Source organism: Naegleria gruberi, assembly GCF_000004985.1.
Source record: "Naegleria gruberi genomic scaffold NAEGRscaffold_75, whole genome shotgun sequence".
Lineage (NCBI taxonomy): Eukaryota > Heterolobosea > Eutetramitea > Acrasida > Naegleriidae > Naegleria > Naegleria gruberi.
Genome location: NW_003163252.1, coordinates 203,134 through 212,815, shown reverse-complemented (window position 1 = coordinate 212,815; position 9,682 = coordinate 203,134). Strand labels below are relative to the sequence as shown.

Below are 9,682 nucleotides of genomic sequence, written 5' to 3'. Positions count from 1 at the left end.
TGAAAGATGCCAAAACCATTGGGAGAAATAAGGTGTGTAAATTGTGGTCTTTTCTCTGGTCATGAGAGTATGGACATAGAAACAGTCACACAATAATTCACGAAATACAGAGTAGGCATTCTCAATAGATTGAGGATAGGTTGGATTAAAGGAGAGGAACTCTTTGGCAACTCCTGCCTTTTCCAACATATCAATTACTGAATTACAATTGTTCACTCCATCTTGACATGGAAATAAAAATTTGATAAGGTAATCAGTGAGGAAATGTCTTGGTTTCCAAATGACAATATCTTCACGAGTTTTCTCCTCTGTGTTGTAGGCATTATTATTTTGATTGGTATTAATGGAAATGGAAACTATGAGTGGTTCAGAATTTCTGTACAAGATGTGAATTCCATAACTTGGAACAAAGTTGACTTTCAAATTGGAAATCATTTCTGAAATATTGGAAGTGGCAATTGAGTCTTCTTCCTTTGGTTCATTTGTTCTATTAACTCTAAGTTTGGTTGTTTTTTGGAATGGTTTAACATGAGTACTTCCATTTTTGGTATAAGGATGGTGTGAAAACCACAAACTAAACCAAGCATATTCAATGCAAGTATCAGACAAATTTAATTGATAAAACATCCATCTAAACAATAAACTGCCAAAAATCATTCTTGCATACCACAAGACGAAAGAACCCAACATTCCAATAAGTGAAACAATCATTATTGGATATCCGAATAAACCAACGGACGAATCCGAGCCAACAGCATTGGCCAACTCAGCAACATTTGATAGAAGCATCTTTACTGTGTGTTCTAGGCTACTTTTTTCGCCTGAAAAACAGGCAAAAAATATTTAGGCCAAAAAAAATAGCCTAAAATGTCTAGGCGAAAATAGTAGGGTGCTTATTTGATGGACAAAAGTTCTTGGTGTTGCCTTGTATGTATTAATAACACCGAACAAATACACGTTCCATTATTTTCCACCATTAAGAAAAAATATTTCAGCCCAAACACACATTGGGAACACTTTGGTGATTTTCAGAGTGATTTCACCCCATGAATCCACCAAACTTTCACATCATCATCTCAACATCATCCTAATAGTATTACTGGTAGTAGTTTTTATTATTGGATTGTGATTATAAATTTGGAATTTAATTTTCACTTGGGAAAAATTCAAGTTGGTAAACCATCATCGGAACAACTTCCAACCATCATCATTGTTATTTATCATCATTATAATAGTAATATTTGTGGAAATAAATCTGATAATAGTAATATTTTAGTGAAATTCAATATTTTCACTAAAATCATCATCACTGCCAGATTCATATGGTAATTTGGAAAACTTTCAATCTAGTATTGTTCAGCATGGTCGATTCCATCAGGTAAAATCACTTCCGAACATTTTCCTATTGGTTATCATCATGATAGGTTCATGTATATTTTCAACATGTACATGGACCATAACTCAACATGTACTTCACCAACTTGGAAAATGTCTTTCATAACTACTATTCAAATACATAATAAACAATATATTTATTATCAGTTTTTCATCATTTTGTTGTTTTACCAACTTCGGAATATTCATGCTTACAAATCATGATTCATGCCAAAAGTATATAGCCAAACTTCTTGAAACATTAATAAACTGTTATTAGTATTATTGTAGATGGTACCATATCAAATATTTCGTTTTATTTCGATGAGATCATAAAGATCTTAAATTTCTCTCAAAACATGCAAGTTCTCAGCCTAACCAGATGTTCACCAAGTCAAAACATCAAAATAATAAATTTCATTGTACTTTTGTATCACACATTAATTTATTGTGTAAAATTCATTGAATTGGAGATTTTAATTTTTTAAAAACTAATCTGTGATTATTTACCAATTAAATATACTTCTTTAATACTTGATAATTCATAAAATCCTAGTAGATATTGAATAGGTTCATAAAACAAGATATTACACATAATGGCTCTAAATTCATGCTAATATAGCTTGTTTAATGAGACTTATCATTTTAATGATAATTCCTACCTTAACAGATAAGTTTTGTCTAATTGGATTCTATTTGTGCAAGGTCTAATTCCATCCCTAATATAGCAGACTTTTAGGGATGGATATTTTTAATGGAATCTATCCTAGAAGTATTTTTCGCCTGGAAGGTTCATACCAACGAATTTAACTGCCTGGGTCTTCATGCGAGTTTTTATCGCCTATAACACAGTCCCTGAGCTTTAATACCCATTAGTATAATTACTTGTTCTCAATCTTGTTTTTATTAATTTGCAATATAACATTTTAATTGTTTTTTGGCGGGAACTCATTCATGTTGAATACAGATGTACTACATGTACAAAAACAAGATATTGTGAAAAACAATAGAAATAAAAGTAGTGCACCTTTTATAGTAACAGGATTCATTGCAATAGTAGGATAGATTGCCGTGTTGCACCTCTTTTCTTCTTCTTTCCAGTTCAACTCAAAGTAACAAAAGAACCTTGGGGTTCATTTAACCGTGATTTCTGATTCCATTTTACCAACTGTACCATGTTATCATGATAAACTAAACTCTATAAATACGAGTCCAATAACATGACACAACCCAAAACCAACTTCAAAAAAACAAGTCAACCAACAAATGCCTCCACCACCTCCACCAAGCAATAACAGCATTATTAGTACTTCTCAAGGATTTACTCCACCACCACCTCCTGGAATAAACAGTTCCATTCCAGTGATTGGAGGAGAGGTCAATAAGGTTCACGCAAAAAAGTCAACGAAACAGTACATTAATGTGAGAGAAATTATTGGACCAAAAGATGTTTTCCAAGCATTGAGAATTGCTCCATCAGTTTTTAAGGAATTATTTGGAGTTTCTTATCCAAATAATTCAGAATATTTGGAAGGTCAACAAATTGCTCAAGTTGTCTTTGAAGATTTCGAATTAAATTTGATTTGGGCGAGGGATATGAGTCAAACTGATGATTCGTATGCAGTTCCATATGCCATGACTGATAGTACTCATGCCTTGTGGGAATTGTTGGGAAATAATGGTTTCGAATTGAGAGATTCGAGAAATTATCTCACCTATCAAACTAATAGAGTGAGCAGATTTAATGGAAGAATGTTATGCGAAAGAGTATTCGAAAGAGACCTTTCCAAAATGTAGTTTATTCTTAGATTCCACTTTTAACAATTATAAACTAAACATTTCGAATAATTATTACAATTATTAATTAAAAAAAATGATTCCTCTCTGTTTGTATTGCCACAAGAAGTCGTGTCGATTATTGCAAAAGAACATTTAAATAGAGAAAATAATTTTGATCATCAAAATTCTTGGACAAAATTCTGGTGGTCAATCATCTAGTGAGCAAATGCCAGTTGTCATTATTCCGAAACAAGTTGTTTTTCCGAGAGATTTATTGTTCACAATTGAAAAATCCTAAAGAGAAGCTTTTGAATTCACTCGAAATCCATCATTGCAAATCTATCTGAAAGATCAGAAAGAATGGAAAAATGGAGGAAATTTACAAGCCAAATTCAATCCTGGTCTAATACCTTTAATCTCTCATTCTGTAAATGCTACTGAACTTGCTCGCCTTCACAAAGACAACAAAGACAGCTCCCTTTGTAATTGGATCAGGGTGTTTGAAAATTTATGATTATATAAATATTGGTTGAAACTGATCTAAATCAGAATTGAGTTAATTTCTCTTCAGCAAATACATTATTTAATTAGGCTCAACTCAAAACAAAATCAATATAAATTATTATAACAAATTAATTTTTTGTTGTACAATTTACAATAAAATTACAATAAATTAATGAGTGAACTTTTCAATATTCTCTCGTAACCAAACATCTATTTCGTTAATGGTTATTCCACCAGATTTGTCAGTATCAATTACATCGAAGAAGTATGTTACATGATCTCCACTTGGTATTCCCAATTCAAATTGTTTGAATAAATCTGTTAAGAATTGATCAAATTCATCTCTATCTATTTTACCATCCACATTAGTATCGTACTTTCTGAAAATTGATTGTAAAACTTCAACTTGTTTGGTGGTATTCTTTTCAGCAAGATATGAATCGAGAAGAGTTCTCTTCTTCTTCTTTTTCTTTGATGGAGGAATCAATCCTAACACTGCATCTTTAAACCAATTAGTAAATTCTACAAATGATATTGTACCATTTCCATCCGAATCAATTCCACTCATAAATTTCTTGACATCATCCGGAGTAATCGAAGATGGATCCATTCCCAATACTAGTATGATTATTCATCATCACAATATATTCCACATTTTCCATATATTATCAATTAATATTAATCACATGATGATCAACTATAATTAAATTCATCACAAGTACAAACCCTTCAAAAAATCCATAAAGAATGGAATCAATTCCCTCTTATCAATCGCATTATTTCCGTCCAAATCATAATTTTTAAACACCTGATACAAAATCAACAATTGTTCATCTTCATCCTTTGATTCAATGTATTTGGAGAGCACTTGTGTATTCATTTTTATTGTAAATTTCATCAAATCTTTAGTAATCATGTCTTCATCAATCGTCATCACTGAAAAAAATAGAGGAGCGAAAAAAAGCCTTCACATCATCACTACAGCATCCAATCTCACACAAATGAAATTGATTGGATGAAACTGTGCTCGGACGAACCAATTTTTATCAACACTTAATTTCTCAATACAATCAATTTAAAAAATTAAATCAACATGACTATGGATAATAAGGATAATATTGATGGAACAATAGGAATAGAAAATAACAAGGATACTTACTACTACTGATTTAAATAATAATGCATCATCGGAGGATGTAGTTGGTGGAAAACCTCGTTACGAAGTCACTTGGAATGATATGAACAAGTTCAAATATTATGCCTATGGATTTATAGCATCAACAGCAACACAAGTAGTTTTCTATCCTTTTGATTTAATTAAAACACATCAACAAGTTCACAGAGATGGTCATTTGACTCAATTATCAATTTTAAGAAATCTTGTGAAACAATCATCATTCAGAGCTCTTTATAGAGGTTTTCTAGTGAGTTGGGCTGGAGGTTTAACATCGGAAAATTTGTATATGAGCACTTATGAATTATCAAATCAACAACTAGTGGATCGAATGAATTTAACAACCAGATATCTATTGGCTGGATTTAGTGCTGATGTTGTTGCCAATGTGTTGGTGGTTCCGTTTGAAGTCATTTCACAGAGGAGAATGATTTCACACGACCAATCCGTCACTCACATTGTCAAGGATATCGTACACAAAGAAGGATTTAAAGGACTATTCAGAGGCTATGGAATGACCATGGCAAAGTATGCCCCAGAGAGTGCTGTTTGGTGGACTCAGTATGGCCTCATTAGAAATTTCTATTTTAAACAACTAGGTGAAGAAGAGAAGAAAAACCACCTCTTCAAACATCAGATTTTATCATCGTCATTGGGTGGATTTGCTGCAGGTTTATCATGTGCAGTTTTATTCAATCCTATGGATGTTATTAAAACTAGGCTCCAGACAGACGGAGAGAAAACATCAGTTTGGAAATTGATACGTGACTTGAGGAAACAAGAGGGATGGAAAGGTTTCACTAAGGGAATTCTTCCAAATACTATTTTCATGTCTAGTACTTCAGCTCTTTCCATTACAGTATACGAGCTCATTAAGATCATGTCACAAGAATAAACTGATTTCTTTTGGATAATTTTATTTTAAAAATCAGTAACTCCCAAATCCAATAACATGTTCCTAACAGCTACCAATTGTTCTCCTTCTTTGGTTGCATACTTTTCATTGGTATAACCCCACCAATCCATACATCCGTTAGGGTTGACTTTGGCAAGAGTAGTTACTTGTGGGAAGAGAATGATTAAATTATTGAGCTCTGCATGTTGTAAATAGCCAGCATTTTTAGCATAAACATCACCAATAGAACTTCTTCCTTGTAGGCAACCATGGAAAACGACGTGAATTCTACATTGAGTAGTTCTGCAGGCTTTTGGAATGTAAATGTATCCATATTCATCGAATGAACTAGCTAAATATTTATCCTTTTGTGGAAACATGTAAAAGTTCTCCTCAACATGTGGAATTGAAGTTCCATTATATTCCTTTAAAAGTGTGCTGAATACCTCTGATGCTGCATCATAATCACAATTATTAATGAAAGGTGACTAGCTCAGTAAAAAAATTATTAACATCTCACAATTGAATCAATAATAAAACCTACACCAAAGAAATCACATTTTCCACCATAATTATTGGTAATCATAGCATGAGATGCAATTGAACCAAAATGAGCAACTATTCTAGTAATTCCGAAATATTTCGAATATTGATCTTTCAATTTGTTCATTACAGCCTGAAATACAACATAATCCTTAAGTCCACTAAACAAGTAAACGGATTGACCTTTCAAATTTTCAATTGGATCAATTAACCCTTGTCTTTCAAACTCTTTAACATTGGCTTGAATAGAATCCAAATCAATCATACTTGCCACCTTCATACATCCAGCATTAGCCTTTGCAAAATCATTCTGAGCACAATAATATGGTCCTCCAGCAAATACTCCAGCTCCTCTAACAGTCTTACTGAAAGCAACATGAAATTGTGTAGCCATATAGGCTCCCGATGATAACCCACTCACAGTCAAAGTACCAGGAACGATCGAGAGTTTTGGAAGTGGATACGAGAGCGCATTTGTTTCTCCCAAAGCACCACCGATCATCAAGTTATAACTGCTACATAATACACACAATACAACAAGCGATAGGAGCAATACCTTCATGTTGTTGTGATGGTGATGATAATTTTTTTAATGATGATGAATCTTGAGAAACATGACGGGAGATGTGCTAAATATTTGTTTAGCGCGAAATATTGGGTGGGTTTTGATTTTTTATTTAAAATTAACAAACAAAATAACATTTTATTAAAATGGTTTTCTTTGGAGGGAAAATATTCACACCATCAAATAATAATTTTCATCAAATCGATCAAACAAGGAAAAATTCCGATAATTTATTTTCGTCATAACAAGGAAAAAAATGCACCCGATTGTATTCGAATTTAAATCAGCAATTGATCATTATCCGTTGGTTGGCCATTTGTTTTCTTCTTCTTCATCAAAGCCATCATCATCACCACTAAATAAATTAGATAAGAAAGATGAACAACAAGAGAAAGATTCAAAAAACTTGTCTTTGGGAATGAAAAGAAAAATTAATTATGTAATTATTAATTGTGCTACAGGTATTCATCAGACTTTTTACTTGTCCTTTGCTAAATTTCTTGCTGGTCAATCGGAGAATGTGATTGTATTTACGTATGATTATAGAGGAATGGGAAAATCTAGGAATACTGAAAAACCAATTCAGAAGGATGTTTCATATTTGGATTTTGCTAAAGATTTCTGGGGAATGTTGGAACATGTTAAGGAATATCACTCACAACACGCATCAACGTGTGAGATGGAATTGACAGTCGTAGGTCACTCTATTGGAGCCTACTTGCTTATGACTTGCCCTCCACATTTGGGAAAGCTTGTCAATCGAGCATTCTTGGCCTCAAGCTATCATGCTTACTTTGGTTATAGTAGTCCATTCAGAAATTGGGAATCATTGTGGAATTACATTAATGTTAGATTATTCTTCTATAGTATTCCAATTCTTTCGTATTTGTATAATTATTTCCCTTCAGGAACATTTTGGAAAATAATGGAAGATCTGCCAACTGAAGTAGCAAAACAGTGGAACTATTTTCAACATCAAAAGGAGTATATGGTTCATTGTGGAAATGATTTTCTTTCTCACTGCGTACAAGACCCAAACAAACCAATTGGATTCAATGACCCTGTTGTCCCCGTTGCTATTTCACATGTTAAAATACTGACTTGGTTATTTGATGATGACATTTATGGTAATGAATATTCTATTGAAAAGTTCAATGAGAAATTTTATGGAAAGTGTAAGGAATATCACTACGAGTTATTCAAAACACCTTTACCAGTGACAAAAAGTACAGAAACAAATCCAAGAAAGAGTATTTCAGTCGGTCATGTAGGCCTATTCAAAAAATACGTAAGAGATTCTACATTTTTATGGGAGCAGGTTTATGAATTTATTATTAATGGAACCATTGTCAGGAAAGATACCACTCTGCTTAAATATCCTAATTCTCAAAGAGTTTCCAAACTCTAGTTTTCTCACCAGTTGACTTCCTTAAGGAGTTTTGGGTTATTGAGTAATGTTTTTTTAATCACATCTCTTTGAATTTTTGGAAGCAAGGAAGCATGAAAAACTATAGTTGGATGTACCTTTTCAATCAATTCAGAGACAAACTCCAAATCTTGCCTTAGAGTTGGATCAGCAAACTTGAAGGAGTTTGGATTTTGTTTGCAAGCCTTCCTTACAATATCCTTCTCCATTCTAATACGACGCTCGGCATATTCCAAAGTGAGACCATCAATTTGGACGGCATGTGAAACAACTTGCAAACAACCTTTGTGTAGATGGAACAATTGCAATGTTTTTGGATCTCTTTGTATGCTCCTCATTACAAAACTATCAAGAGCATAATCGTCATCTAGTTCTTCATAGATTGAGCTAATTACTGAATCAGGAAGGTCGTGTTGTGTAATCTTCTTGATAGCATATTCTGTCGATAATTCCTTCCAATTTGCATACAATACAACTAGTGGATTAATTTTGATGAGTTCCAAAACATATTCAATATCTCCTTGAATATTACTAATAGCATACTGAATACATTGCGGAAAGTTAACAATTAATTCTGAAATATAAGTAATATCACTTCTCAATTGTAAGTGAGCATATCTAAATAGTGAAGGATCAAAAGGCAGAATATCATTCTTGAAAAATTCACGATCTTCCTTCAATTTTGAACTGGCAAACATGATTGCCGAATGTGAACTCATGACAGCAGCTTTAACAACCTCCTTATCTGCACTAAAGCAGTGCTTGATATCAGAATCTTCCAACATGTATCCTTCCTTTGAGACTACTAACAAGGCAATATCTCTATCCTTTCTCATTCTTTCCTTCAAATAATAGTAACACTTGTAATTCCATTCAATGGCTTCCATAATGAAAGCCTTGTCGTTTTGCAACTCTTCACTAGCTTGACCCAATATCTGACAATAATTAGTATTGGCTATTATTTTCAAAAGGCATTCCCTGTCATTGGAATAATAAGGCAATTCCAAAAAGTTGTAACATGAAACATTTCTACTGATCAACTCTCTTACATAGTATGGTTTCATCATGTTTGGAGAGCATTTAGAAACAACATAAGGAACATAAGAGACAGCCTTCAAGATGATTTCCGAAAAGAATCGATTATCTTTCAAATTGTCTATTAATCTAAGAAACTCATCCATTGAATAATAAACGTTAGAAAAATCCAAAGAATTCAATAAACACCTATCACACTTCCATTCAAAACGTTCATCAAGATAACGTTCTTTAAGAGCCTCACTTCCCAAAGAATCATCCAATATAATTATTGTTCTTTCCATCCCTTAACAAACTTTCCGATAAATGAAACTCTTCTTCAAACCGATTTTGTCAAATTTTTTCAACAGAAGAGCCTTAATACTTGTTGAGGTATTTTTTTAAGGT

General features: G+C 32.9%; 6 protein-coding genes across 6 annotated transcripts in view; 2 read left to right on the top strand and 4 right to left on the bottom strand.

Moving 5' to 3' along the window:
• The window catches only part of NAEGRDRAFT_74991 (uncharacterized protein), a gene marked incomplete at both ends in the record, with an annotated part of 4,203 nt that extends 3,414 nt beyond the window's left edge, over positions 1–789 (bottom strand). The window contains one exon of the mRNA XM_002670052.1: positions 102–789. Coding sequence (XP_002670098.1) covers positions 102–789 — 688 coding nt within the window. The remainder of the gene's footprint in view (positions 1–101) is intronic.
• Positions 790–2,640: 1,851 nt separating this feature from the next.
• On the top strand, positions 2,641–3,171 carry NAEGRDRAFT_53817 (uncharacterized protein; the record flags this gene model as incomplete). Its single annotated transcript, XM_002670099.1, has 1 exon — positions 2,641–3,171. One exon carries the CDS (start codon positions 2,641–2,643, stop codon positions 3,169–3,171), a length of 531 nt encoding a protein of 176 aa, XP_002670145.1.
• A 655-nt stretch (positions 3,172–3,826) lies between these two features.
• Positions 3,827–4,537, bottom strand: NAEGRDRAFT_74989 (uncharacterized protein; the record flags this gene model as incomplete). The annotated part of the gene is made up of 2 exons (XM_002670051.1): positions 3,827–4,275; positions 4,384–4,537. 2 exons carry the CDS (start codon positions 4,535–4,537, stop codon positions 3,827–3,829), a joined length of 603 nt encoding a protein of 200 aa, XP_002670097.1.
• Positions 4,538–5,752: 1,215 nt separating this feature from the next.
• On the bottom strand, positions 5,753–6,831 carry NAEGRDRAFT_74988 (uncharacterized protein; the record flags this gene model as incomplete). Its single annotated transcript, XM_002670050.1, has 2 exons — positions 5,753–6,214; positions 6,271–6,831. The coding sequence occupies 2 exons, from the start codon at positions 6,829–6,831 to the stop codon at positions 5,753–5,755; spliced, it is 1,023 nt and encodes a 340-aa protein (XP_002670096.1).
• A 259-nt stretch (positions 6,832–7,090) lies between these two features.
• On the top strand, positions 7,091–8,055 carry NAEGRDRAFT_81962 (alpha/beta hydrolase; the record flags this gene model as incomplete). The annotated part of the gene is made up of 2 exons (XM_002670098.1): positions 7,091–7,722; positions 7,743–8,055. 2 exons carry the CDS (start codon positions 7,091–7,093, stop codon positions 7,777–7,779), a joined length of 669 nt encoding a protein of 222 aa, XP_002670144.1. The 3' UTR covers positions 7,780–8,055.
• Positions 8,056–8,247: 192 nt separating this feature from the next.
• On the bottom strand, positions 8,248–9,579 carry NAEGRDRAFT_74986 (uncharacterized protein; the record flags this gene model as incomplete). Its single annotated transcript, XM_002670049.1, has 1 exon — positions 8,248–9,579. The coding sequence occupies one exon, from the start codon at positions 9,577–9,579 to the stop codon at positions 8,248–8,250; it is 1,332 nt and encodes a 443-aa protein (XP_002670095.1).
• Between the last annotated feature and the right edge of the window lie 103 nt (positions 9,580–9,682).